The sequence below is a fragment of the Pungitius pungitius genome, chromosome 3, assembly GCF_949316345.1.
Source record: "Pungitius pungitius chromosome 3, fPunPun2.1, whole genome shotgun sequence".
Taxonomy (NCBI): Eukaryota; Metazoa; Chordata; class Actinopteri; order Perciformes; family Gasterosteidae; genus Pungitius; species Pungitius pungitius.
Window position 1 is genome coordinate 14,997,218 of NC_084902.1, and position 13,261 is coordinate 15,010,478.

Below are 13,261 nucleotides of genomic sequence, written 5' to 3' on the forward strand. Positions count from 1 at the left end.
ACTGAACAATGGACTTCTTTGAGATTATACACATTCTAACTTCAGCACTTGTAGTGGTAGTGGATGATAAATTACTGTGAAGTGAGAATAAACCGCTTTTTCCCATATCGGGTGGTAACAATGTTGTGCCCTCTTAAGATATGGCTTTATCTGGAGTCCAATAAAAACAAGATCAAGGTTTTTCGGACAGGTATGAATCTCCCACTGCAGCGTGCGCCAACAACCTACACACTAACACACACACCCCCTCACACAAAAATAGATTTGTGAGGGGTTTGACAAATACCTCAAAGGCTTTATCAGATCCAGACAGGACGGGGTCATTAATCACCATTTTAGGGCAACACATTCTCCAACTTCGCCCCATCCATCAGTTCTACTGAAGCCAGCCCTTTTCAGAAAAACAGACATTGAAAATTAGCCGAGGGTAGCTTTTCTTCTTTTCAAACATGTGCAGCGACCTCTGAAAGTGGCACGTTAGACTCATTTGCTGCCGTTCACCTGTTGGGGGCCGTTTTGAAGGAGCCGCACACCGAGGATCTCATTATCAACCGGTCCGTCCTTGCTGCGAGGCTGCTGAACAGACGCCTGAGTCTCGGCTGATAAACAAAGGTCCTGTTCTCTTACACAAAACTGGAGATGCTCAGCAGTGACTGATAATCTCAGCGGCGTCGCTCAGTTTGATTGATGGACCCTCGCCCCTGCTCAGGCCCGCTCAGGCCCGCTCGAGGTGCAACAGAGAGATGTTGCTCATAAAAGATGATGCATCCAACTGCATGTGAAATTCCAAATGCAATTGTGCCGGTCTAACTTGTCAACATCCCCGAGAAGGAGGCGGGGTTGAGGAGGAGCCTCCAGAGCTTTGTCGCTACCTGAAGGTGTTTTATTCTGGTAGTGCCACTTCATTTCAGTTACAGTAATGAAACGGTGATGTGTTACAACGAGACGTGTGCGCAATCCCCAAAGAGGCCTGAGCCGAAATGGTGACACTTTAAGTGAAGCATTCGAAAACAATATGAAGACATTGTGGGAGACAAACTTTTCATGACTTCATGCAAATTGTATAAGCCAATTAACTTTCTTGTAATAATAATAATAATAATAATAATAATCTGTTCTATAAAGTGCAGATGAAAAAGTTAATAAATGGGATTCTATTCATAACTAGGGTTGAGTACCATAAAACGCAGATTTTGGTGCTTCCTTTAGGATTGACATTTTTTTTTTACATTATGATTCCATCCTGGCAGCAGCTAATGATCGCCTACCATTTGCACAGCTACTGTAGGAAGCTAATTATCGACCTTCTATTTATATTTATTTAAGTCAGTGTTTCCCCTCCGTTATTAAAGTTCCGCCAAGATGGACACAGGCAGACACGTGCGCGCACACACATAAAAACGGTATGCAAGTCAATGACTAGGAAGGCTTTATGACAATAATGAGAAATGAATTCAATCAATCCATTATTGAATAACAAGATATCAAATCACAATTTCAAAATAATAAATAAATGAACCAATCATCATAATAGCAGTGTGTCTCTATGAACATACTGCTGAATAGTGAGTGTGCTGCAGTTTGGTGCACAGAAAGCCCTGAATACCTGTCAGCTTTGAGGCCCTGCTAAATACACTATTTTCTTACACTGATGTACCCAGACGTAAATTGGCTCATAGCTAACTCTGGTTCAGCTTGGAAGCTGTGCATCGTCTCAGTCAAACCAACATAAATAAATAAACCCCAATGTCTGTTGGAGAGTGAAACATGAAGCCTCTGGAGAGCTGCCGTACCTTCTGCTTTGCTGTATCCTTCGGTCTGCTCTCTTCCACGTTATTCGCGGTTTGGGCGACGCTCTGGGTTTGCACTCCAGCGACACGTCCTTTCCCAGCGTGGCAATGACCCGTATGGGATTGTGGACGAAGACGGGAGCCGACGCTGTGCAAGACAGACGCATGGCATTTCAACGTTCAAAAAAATCATACAGAAAATGGTGCAGTCATATCACGGTCAACATACTGGTGTTCTCACATCTTCCTCCCATGTGGGATTCTTTATTTGAACATTTTCCAAGAATAAACCAAGAGGTCTTAATTATTTGAGGTGAGGCATTATGAGTATCTCATTTTTAATATGTAATCATTGATCTATCTTTAGAACAAACTCTGAATCAAATGACTGCTGATAAAAAGGTGAAGTGAAAACCATTCATTTACCTTTCCCATTTAATTAACTCAAATTAAAACAATTCTGCCATGTCTGCATATGTGATCAGCTGTCTTCACCATGAGCTACTGTTACCTACCTGCTAAAAGGAAATTACACCAATGAGATCTTCATGTTTCTCCTCCAGCTCCAGTCTTTTTTCCTCTCTAGTGGCAAACAATTTTTTCTGAAGCTGCTTTCCAATAATTGTGTGGTTGCTAAACTCTTGTAACATGTCTTCCACTGTGACATTTCAAAGTCATTACTTATAAAATGCTGGAGGGTTTAGACTGACACATCATGAATCCAAAAGCTTGATCGGAATGCTAATTTGATTCAAAGTATTAACTAGATTTTCTACGTCAAGTATAACAAAGCAGGCATCAAAAATGCTTTGATATGTCTAATGTGATATCTCTTAATCATGTGCTAATTTGGTTTTCGCAGCAGTTCTATAATAATACGTAGTGTTGTTCTGCCAAATTACAAAATAATTGTCATGTCAATGATGACAAGCTTGGATGATTCACAGTGCTTTTTATAAGAAATTAGTGTTAACCCATATTTAACCAAGCAGCCTGATAGAATAATAAATGTGCTTTTTAACCACTCCAGAGAATGAATTAGGTTTTAATGGTTTAAATAATGCTTCAGGCACCAAAGTAGACGTGCTACTGGTATACAGCTGTGTTGCACATCAAGGCCATCTAGAGGCTTCAAGGCTTTGTCAGCTGCAATTATTCTAATCCTGAATGATGCTTTATAGGTGACATTATACACAATGACAATTCAATCTCATCTGTGGCTACAGGCTGACCCCTGTCCCAGGAACACTGGTGTCTTTGAGGCTGAGTAGTTGCCCGAGTGGCAGAGGTCCCTGTAGACACGGAAAGCAGCGGAAAACAGAGCCGTTGCTGTGTGCATTTGTTTTAATCAAAATAAGAGCAGGCCTGCAGCCGGTGGCGGTCGTAGCCTTATTGCTTCACCCGCCACCCTCCCAGAAGAGCTGGATCTGGGACAAGATCACGAGGGCGAGGGCGGCCGCTGCCCCCGCGCAGCCTCAAGTGATCGCTCATCTGCAGGCTGTTATTAGCCATGTAATCTGTCCTGATAGTGTTTGCTTGTGGACATCTCCACAGAGCACAGGTCACTGGTAAGACATGGCTGGGGGGTGTAGTTATGAAAGCATTCATCATCAGCTTCCAAACATCCTCGTCGTGACTGTGACTCTAAGGAAGGCAAAGAGACTTCTTCATCAGCTCACAGAAAGCACATTAAATATTGGACTCTCTGACTCTTCTGGACATCACGCAGAATTCAGATCAACTAAAAAGAGGCTTTTGTCGATTTTAAATTGATGAGTGTGGGGACAAAAAAAAACATTTCTCGCATCTTACCCTAAAATACTCCGTATGTTTCAAATAAGATTTTTAAAATGTCACACATACCGCCTCAAAAAAGGGCATGCCACATGGACAGTCAATCAAATCAAATCCCCCTGGATAACACGAAGGAGGAATGGATGTCACCAGATGTCTCCCAGTATAGGAGATGACAAGGAGAAAATAGTGCGCATGACAGTGGGCAGCCATTCAGTAGGACTATTGTGAGATTGGCCCAAAGCCTTAAGTGTTAGTCTGAAGAGCACGGTTTCCTTTTAATGTCTCGGAACTCACAAACAAAAGTCAGACTTAAACATGTCAAGTAGTCATGTAGTGATACTCCTCGCATATGCTGCTTAGGAACACTAACACTATCCATGTTAAAACCTGTCGACCTTAGCAGAGTAGTGCATGAAGTAGTGTTAGCACTTCTATGCCACTCTAGCTACTGAAGATATACTCAATGTGTGCACATTTTGTTTTTCCATTTTAAAGAACACCGTTGTTATTTTGATTTAATCTTCAGTATCGATCGCCAAGTTATGTGCTGATTGACTTTCACGCTGTAATCTGGAGGCTTTAGCTTCTGCCCTCATCCTTATGAACTGTTTTCACTGCTGCAGCAGTCCCATATCCTGGATAAATCCGTCTGTCTGCTTTCCTGGGAAATTACTTTGAGTTTTTCCAATAATTTGATAACCCATCTGTGCGAGCCCAGTTAGTGACAGAGTGGGCTCCGCGTCAGGTTGGCGGAGGGGGAGAGGTGGGCGCGCCTTAGTGACATTTAGTACCTTGAATCTGTACTTAAGCACAGTACTTGAATAGACGGTCCTCGTTATTCTCATCCAGTGCGAATGATCACAATTGATTATCAACGACTTTAGAGAACAATGACACGTGGACGTCAAGTCCGAAGCGAGGGCTTGTTTTTCCGATGTGATGAGGACCAGGATGTACACTGTGCTTTCATGACAAAGGATACAGCGAAGACTAATTATGTCATTAAACTCCATCGAAGACACCATTGTCTTTCTTTTAGTGTTTGCTCCCCATTAGTATAGTCATTGCTTTTATTCTCCGCTGATATAACAAAAGAACTGTTCCAGAATCTTCTCAGCTTGATGCAGGCGGATACCTCATTGAATGTAACCATGATGGTCCTTCTTTTATTCATGCCGTCCATGGCCTAGGTTAAATCAGGGACCATTGATTGGCAATCAGCACATCTCACAGTTCAGCGTTCCCCACTTGCATTTCAATCTCCCTTACCTATCATCCAGTACCTTATTCAAATGCCAATATACAGGGTGCGATCGTAACGTTTGCAGAGCTTTAAGAAATATGCTTGCCCAAGAATGGCTGAAATTGACATAAACCTTTGAATGCCATGTTTTGCCTATCTTAAATGAATAACTAAACATGCAGTTACCTAAAATCTTGAGTTCGGCGTTAGAGTAGAGGGCCCCGTATTTATTTCCTGCGACACACTGGTACATTCCTGAGTCCGCCTGCTGCACTCTGTGAATGGTCAGCTCTCCGTTCACTATTTCAACTCGACCCTGGAGCAAAAAGAATGCATCAACAAACCTCTAAATATAGTCACGCTAAACATAATGAAGCATACATCCAGGATGTTTAGTGTTTAGTTTCATAGGGATACCTCACATGTTGCACGGTACAATCAACAAAAGGAGAGAGCGCTCTGTAGTACGGAAAACGTACCTGGGATGTCAAGGGCAACCCATTAAGAAGCCAGTGATAGGTGGGCCGGGGCCTCCCCATGGCCTTGCACTCCCACTGGAGCTTCTCCCCGCTATCCATCTGGGTGTCATTAATCATTCTGACCCACTGAGGGAGGGCTTGAAGAAAGAAGAAAAATCTAGAATAGGTAATTTATCCTTGAAACACACAAAAGGCACAGGTATAGTAACCTGTACGTGGAGGAGAATATACATTTTCAACACACAATGTAAACAGTCTATGTTTAGCCTTTCATGCTAGTGTTGTGTAGGACATATAGTGATTATGCTTTCTCCTTTGTGTGCAACTTTTTTGTATACCATATTTTGTTTTTTGTTGCTCTAAACAATTACACTGGAGGACTAAATCAGTGCGTCTCATATGCTTAGAAACAGGTTTAAAATCCTGGCAGCACAACCTCGAACTGAGCAAAAGGTGGGGGTGGGGGATTTATACAATCTATAAAACTGTTTTGATGTGCAAGATTGTTAGAATGTGTTTAGATGTATAATATAATATATAATAAATATAGTATATAATGTAATCTAATTTCCTGAGACTGTTGAGTCCAAATGTGAAACAGAAAAGGGAAACTTTTCATTGATTACATGCAGATGTTGATATAACTCTGTCTATCACATTACATCTTGTTTTTCTGATCCTCCCTTACGCTCTTCAGCTCTATAAAACTAAAGGACCATACAGAGGCTTATAGGCAGACATAATATTTATTTATTCATAATGGTTTTAGTTTATAATGGTGTACAATACTAAAACAACCGGATCCAAGTACAGATGCATGGTCAGCGCCCCGCAGCCTAACCAGCTACTTGTGTTGCTTAAACTTAAACAAGTACTCTTGTAGCGCAAGCAAACCTAAAATAAAATAAAAACCTACATTTCTTTTTTGAGATCAGGATTACAATTACACTGTTTTGCAGCATGCCTCTAGTGAAGACCAACAAGCACCAAGGTCCAGACAAACCCTCATTGACAGCAGCAAGAAATTGGATTAAATTTCTTTTGAATATCAACCGAAAATGCAGAGGACCTTGTCTCCGATGGAGGGTTGCATTGTTCTCACATTACGATCACATTTATGTTTCTTAGGTTATATTCATGAACATTTCTTATTTCTTTTCTACTGCATAACTTGCCTGTGGCTAAGGAAGGATGGGGAACTTCCCTTCCTGGGAGCCCCTTAACCATTAGGCTTTTTTCTGTCTGTAACCTACTTGCTTGCGTTCCCACAGTTATTTTCCAACTACACATGCTGCAAAGAATCTGTCACAAGTGAAGATCTGAGCACTGTACAGGCTGGATGCATTTTCTTTTCATCTTTCAGTCTCTTTCCATCTGCTGGATCCTACTCTTCATATGGTTGTGAGTTTTCCAGTTTCTGCACATTTACAAGAATATAAAATTATCAAGGACTCGTTTGCTGTCAGCGTTATGACGGCTGAGGGATCTTAATTAGTTAGTCACTAACTTTTATTTCAGTATCTTTTTTATTATACTTTTATCTCTGAAACCCTCTAATGACACATTCATATATGCAAATTGAAACATCAATTGTTGTATGGTGATGAAGTTGCATTATTGAAATTTTCTAAAAATAAAACTATGAATATAAAAATAACATCTGCAACCAGCTTATTTGTGTAGACTACATTTCTTGGGACAAGTTACAGGACTTCCAACAAAGACGTGATATTATTTCAGGGTGTGTTTATTTCTCGGGTCGTGCGCAGAAAAGAGACCCGTTATTGAGCCGCTACTCCTACAGTAACATGCCAAACACGTCCTTTCGCTTTTGTTTGCATACGGCACCTTGGGTAGAATACTTTTTGTGTGTGTGTGTGCTTTGATTGAATGATTACGGTCAGGAAGGTCTCCCTCACAATGCGAGTTCAAACTTCCAGCTGACCTGTGTAAATTACATTTAGCGTGACGCTGCTACAAATTAGCGCTCTATTCTCCTTGTGATGTCAACAGAATGGAGGTTGCCACGAAGTGCAGGGCCTTGGAAATGTGTCCTACCAAGGCTGAGGCGGTCCATTATCTCGCTCCTGTGCACACGGCGCAGACAGGGAGGAATGGAGGACACACACCCTCATAGATGAGTCTATGATAACGGGTTGGTAATTCAGCGTGCTTACTAGTGGCTGGGAAACAAAACTGTCATTTAAGAGAGGTCTGCACTAAAACTGATATCTAATCCCTGGGCACATAAACATCCCTGTTTTTTATTGATAAGCCTGAATTTAGTCAAATGAATTATAGTGCATACCTGCATTTGAACTGAAATATATGTTGTGGAAGTGATATAAATAACAAGAAACTCAGCATTGATATTCAACTAACTGTTAAACAACTAGCAGAAAAGCAGTTCAGGTATTTTTGCAACAGCTATCTTTTAATATTCCCAGCTCGTCCATTATCTGCTGTGGATTCATCATTTCTGACTATTCAGAAATGACAATACAGCGACTACGTCTTTTAATAATGTGCAGAATGGCCAAAAATACATTTGGGGGTATTTGTTGTTTGAAAGACAATGTTAACACTGATATTCCTGGTTTTGGATGTCTGACACAGAGTCAGAGGTGAACTAATGGAGCATGCAGGGACTCACTGTAGACCTGCAGGTGTCCCTTGAAGGCAGTGCCTCCTCTGGGATTCTCTGCCTTGCATTCGTAGATTCCAGAGTCCTCTAGTTGAATGTTGGGAATTTCCAGCACAGCCTGAGACTTCCGAAGTCTTGCTTTTTTGGGGATATTGCCGTTGATCTTCCTCCATGTGATTGTTGGCACTGGGCTGCGAGGAGAGACGAGAACAAACCAGAACAGTGTGACGTAAGAACAAAAGGGCTGTTCATGTATATATTATATATTACAATGTAACAATAATAAATAAAATTGCTATTTATTTTCATATAATTTCCCCTTGATACAAACAATAAAAGTTAACCATAATAGATTTTCTATTTAGAAAATTTTAACATCTAACATAAAAAGACAATTCAGCCCTTTACAGTTTTGGGTGGACAATTACAGCTTTAATTTGTTTCTAATCCTCCATTCATTAGGTTTTTCCACATTTCTTTTCTGAATATGTGAGTAATTAGACAAATATCATCAATAATGACAAGAATTGTAATTTGTTCATTTGCTCAACGAGGTTTAAAAAACTGTAACCAATATCGGTGATGACCCGCAGACTGCGGAAGTCCTTGATTTGTGATCATGTTTTGACACACCACGATGAGTACGTAATGTTAGTTCTCCTCCATGTGTAAATCACTGTCCTTCTGTCCACTCGTGACACTTTGACTGCACCCAACACATTACAGCCGGGCTTCAGGGAGACAGGCCCAACATTCAACTCAGGCTATTAACAGTAGAGATGTTTTATGATTAGTGTCCAAGCAATGTCATCTATCCCTCTTCATTCTTGGCCTGCCCTATAGATCGGTGTTATGGATGACTTGTGTATGCAGAGAGAGAGGTCGTGCGCTCAGTATCAGTGGTGCTCTTGTATGACAACTAGATTTGACAGGTGTCTGAAAGATGGAAATGTGGCTCCACACAAACCTCCGGTGAACCCATCAATCATTGAATCGGGATGAAAATGTTACATCGCTGAGCTTTTTTATCTGCTCTAAATTCACAAGGACATTGAAGTGCTCTCGGCTGCAATGGACTCAAATTAGTATTCTGAGCATGTTCTGTATTAAACAAAGCAATTCTTCACAAAGAGTGTCGTTCATTTTGGACACAAACTTTCTTTCCTGCTCGGTATTGTTGAATTGCTAACTCATTACCTTGCGGCATGCATTTAGGTTTCCTCACGTCATTGAGACTGTCGAGCGACACACTGAATAGTAGTCAGTGGTGTTAAACAAACTTCATCTATGGGAGCCCCTCCTGCACATGAATTTGGGCACAAAGTTTGACCCGTGAGATCCAAAGTTTGAGAAACGAAGCATGGCAGTTGTTGAATACCAGACGTGAGATGATGTATGACATTCATAGAGAGTCATAATTACTTCTATTTATCATACCTAAAAACTCATGAGGAGTGAAAAAGATGACAAACCAACAAATACAGTTGTTTGAAAATGAGGTTTCCATAGCAACACCAGTAACATCCGGTTTATTTTTTTCTAAAATGATATGATTGGAAAATGAATAAAAGCAGCACAGGCTTTGGATCGTCAATTGGATTTGACCAATTTAGTGTATCAACAACAACCATCTTCCCAATACAGCATGGCTACTTGGGGCAACATCTGGTGCCTGCGGTAAAATCAAACATCTGTGGTCTAACGTGGGTCCATTTGTTAGGACTTGGCATTTTTATTTCAAGGCCCCTGTGGGGTATGCAAACCACATATGCCATCAACAGATTGAATCAGTACTCATGCATACAGCATGGGGTTGTTTTGAAGCCCTTCCTCATATGTTATTGATGAAGGATTTTGCGAGAGACCTTTGCTCCAAATAAGCTCCCGACCGGGCCGGAGAACAGAGCAAACGTAGGGAGGCCTCGAGGGGCTGCAACGTGAGGCTCTGTCTTCCTGAGCCTGAGCGGGGTTTCTGTCCACAGGACTCACTAAGTTTAGAAACCAGAAGCTGTGCCTGTCAGTGACTTTGCTACCAAACGGCAGCCATTGACTCCTGAACCCTGAATCCGAGGTCATGACAGTTTAATCAGAGTGACCAAGCTGAGTATTTTATGCCCAAACAACGTGAGTGCTACACACCGTTGTTCATGTAAGCTGTTTGCAATTCAAGATAAGCCCACAGGCAGGCTCTTCATTAGCAATCCACACAATCGCTGTGCCCTCATCTTGTTCTACAATAAAGGTGAAAAATGAAATCCAACAGCAAAATACAGAGGGGAACTGGTTTGCTTCAGATGGTTACAATTTGGATGTTATTCCAGCATTTAGCTCATTTGCTCAGCTCTCAATGTTTTAGTGCCTCTAGGAGATTCTACACTACTTTTATAGAAAATCTAAAGTCACATTTCACCTGTAAAAACATTAACATTGTACTTGGAGTATGAAATGTGTTGTTGCTAAGAGACAATTTATGTTGCTGCTGACAATGTGGTCCTTGTGGTCCAGCATTATTTAAAGAGGAACGGAACTGCAAGGTTTTAAGAGTTTGATTCCCTCTGGGGTCACTAAAGCTAAAAGTATATCCACTCCTCAAAGGCAATTTGGATGAAAGCCTTAACCACATATTGTATTTTAAGTGGAAATGAGTGGGAGAATGTGTAACCCATCAAATTGACAAGGCCTTTGAACTACATACTCAAACATCCCTTGAAATGAAACCAGCTAAAAGCGCTGCACTTCAGAGTTTCTTGTATTTGTGTTTAAATTGAATTAGTTTTGTTGGAAAATCTAGGTAGCATGTCATCATCATCTGTCAAGTGCATGTTTTGTTTTTAAATGATTTAGATTGTCTTATTTCAACTCATTTGCTTTTCCCAATTATTGATCAAGTAACTGGCCTGATTATTTCAATTAACAAAAGCATAGAATGAAGCTTGTTTTTCTGCCAAAGTTGTACTTGTATTAATTTACCTTCATATGTATATGACCCTAAAAGCATAGTGATGCTCCATGAGAGAAAACAACCAGAAAAAGTCACAAAGCCAAACTATTGCACTTTTCCCATCAGGATTTCCTCTTTGCCCTGGACTGTGACCTACAAAGCAGTGTCTCTGGTAAATATCACAACAGACAATCATATCAACGAGCTCTGGCATTCACACACAAAGAGGGGTTCTGCCCCGTCTCGGCTAGTGGTGCCATCATCAATATTGAACAACAGGAGAACAAAAGCCATTTCAACTTCATTTTCTGCGCTATATACAGACTGGCTTTTCTTAATAGGGGGTATTGATAAATCATTCATCTCCACAGTATGTTAAAGGGTAAGTCAAGACTATTACTGTCTGACTGAAAGCCATCGTACACAAAAGGTTTCACTGATGTAAACGCAGAGACTGTTCTACAGGCACCAAAAAAACAGATGTGAGATCAGAATGCAGTGTTTATATATCGGGGGGAAGGATTTACCATAATGTGGATAATTGATTGAAATCAAGGAAAACAATTAGGAGGCTCTAAGTCATCAGCAGATCAGAGACTGTTTGCACTGATCATCAAGTGAGCAATGAATGATTACAAACAAAATCGGAGCGACAAAAGATTATGTTGTGTGATGAAAATGATTCCTTGTAAAGCCAAACCCCAGACACACACACACACACACACACACACACACACACACACACACACACACACACACACACACACACACACACACACACACACACACACACACACACACACATATATATATATATACATACACACACACACACACACAATGTTGATATTTGACATGGTTTGGTAAAGCCTGCAATGCTAACTTTAGTAACTGTGGTAATTGGTCTGGATTGAAGTCTCTGAGGACAAAAGTGCTTTTTCCCTCCTGGCAAACAACTATCACCAATTCCATCTTCGCATAGACATAACCTTGACTTCCTACATTTATAACAGAGCCCGAAAGCACCCAGGAAACACAGATACATTTGGGCTCTCAATTATGAGAGTACATGGGTCCCTTGGGCGGAATTCCCTATCCCCCCCCCCCCCCTCCGCCTCCTGCACTAACATGCCATCTAACAGCAGAGCTGCGGTGGTGCACTTCTCTACACTCACTTAACATCCCGCCTGAAGACAATATACGCCTGGTCCCCTTTCAGGTAATGGAATTCCAAGAAGAGGGAAGAGCACAAGGGGTGTTATCAAAAGGGCATTAGACTTCTCATGGTGATTAAGATGATGTTGCAGTAATAAACAACTGCCCATATTTGTGCAATATGTCCTTGTTTACTTACTTCCCCAGAGCGAAGCACTCCAGTCTGACAGGGACTCCTCTGGCAGCAAGAACAGATGTCGCAAAATGCACTTCAATTTTGGGCTCATATTCACCCATGACACCTGGAAAAGGTTAGGAGAGAGGAATTACAAGCATTTAAACCAAAGCAGATGGAAGTGTTACTAACCTCCGGCCCCTCCCTCTTTCCCCCCAAAAACCATCAAAATCTTTTCGTGCAGTGAGCTACACAAAGACTGGGCGTAGGGATTTGCTTCAGTATTGGTTTCATGAAAAGACACAATTGAAAAAAAAAAAAAAAACGTGGAAGATTTTGATACAAAAGGCCTCACAAAGGATACACGTGTGTGTTGAATAATGCAGTGGGCCAATGCGGGACTGCACATTATGCGCACCATCTGGCACATCCACCTTTACTTTACACACTGTTTATTAATATGGCTAGTGAAACTGATGTAGCCCAATCATCTTTTTGCTATTCCATAACAGATTTAACACACAGTACATTACATTTCAATATTTTTGTTTACGTAATCAAAGTCAGGTGAAAATGTGAGCAAAATTCTGCAAGGGCAGCATATTGCCACCGATGCACAACGACCAAGTGTACATCGAGCAAGTCCACCAGCCACGGTGGAACAAACCCACGAGGCCGCAGCTTCGCCGCAAGTAAACCATTAGGATGATGTGCTAACACAAACTCTCCAGTGACAACAGGCTGAGGTAGTGCATTGTCTCCAGGAATTAGTAAGCCACTCAACAAACACCGTGCGAAGGACACAAGCGATATTGTGTTATCAGTCTTGCCAAGTGCCGCCATGCCTTAACACCTGGGCTCAAAGTCAGAGCCAGACAACGCGTTTTCTTTTGTTCTCCCTACGTAGGTTTGGGCGTCCGTTTACACACATGAGGAGTCAGATGGCACTGAGCAAAGGAACAAGGACAAACACATTCATCTGGGATGTAATTACTATTAGCGGCGTTATTAAATGGGAGTTAGACAACATGAATATT

At 41.3% G+C, this 13,261-nt stretch overlaps 1 protein-coding gene across 2 annotated transcripts in view; it reads right to left on the reverse strand.

Moving 5' to 3' along the window:
* cntn5 (contactin 5) overlaps positions 1 to 13,261 on the reverse strand; it is a 91,039-nt gene that overhangs the window by 17,991 nt on the left and 59,787 nt on the right. For both annotated transcript variants that reach the window (XM_062561252.1, XM_037470245.2), the window contains exons 8-12: positions 12,249 to 12,351; positions 7,963 to 8,144; positions 5,310 to 5,446; positions 5,017 to 5,146; positions 1,794 to 1,938 (exon numbers count right to left, since the gene is read on the reverse strand). In XM_062561252.1, coding sequence (XP_062417236.1) covers positions 1,794 to 1,938; positions 5,017 to 5,146; positions 5,310 to 5,446; positions 7,963 to 8,144; positions 12,249 to 12,351 — 697 coding nt within the window. The remainder of the gene's footprint in view (positions 1 to 1,793; positions 1,939 to 5,016; positions 5,147 to 5,309; positions 5,447 to 7,962; positions 8,145 to 12,248; positions 12,352 to 13,261) is intronic.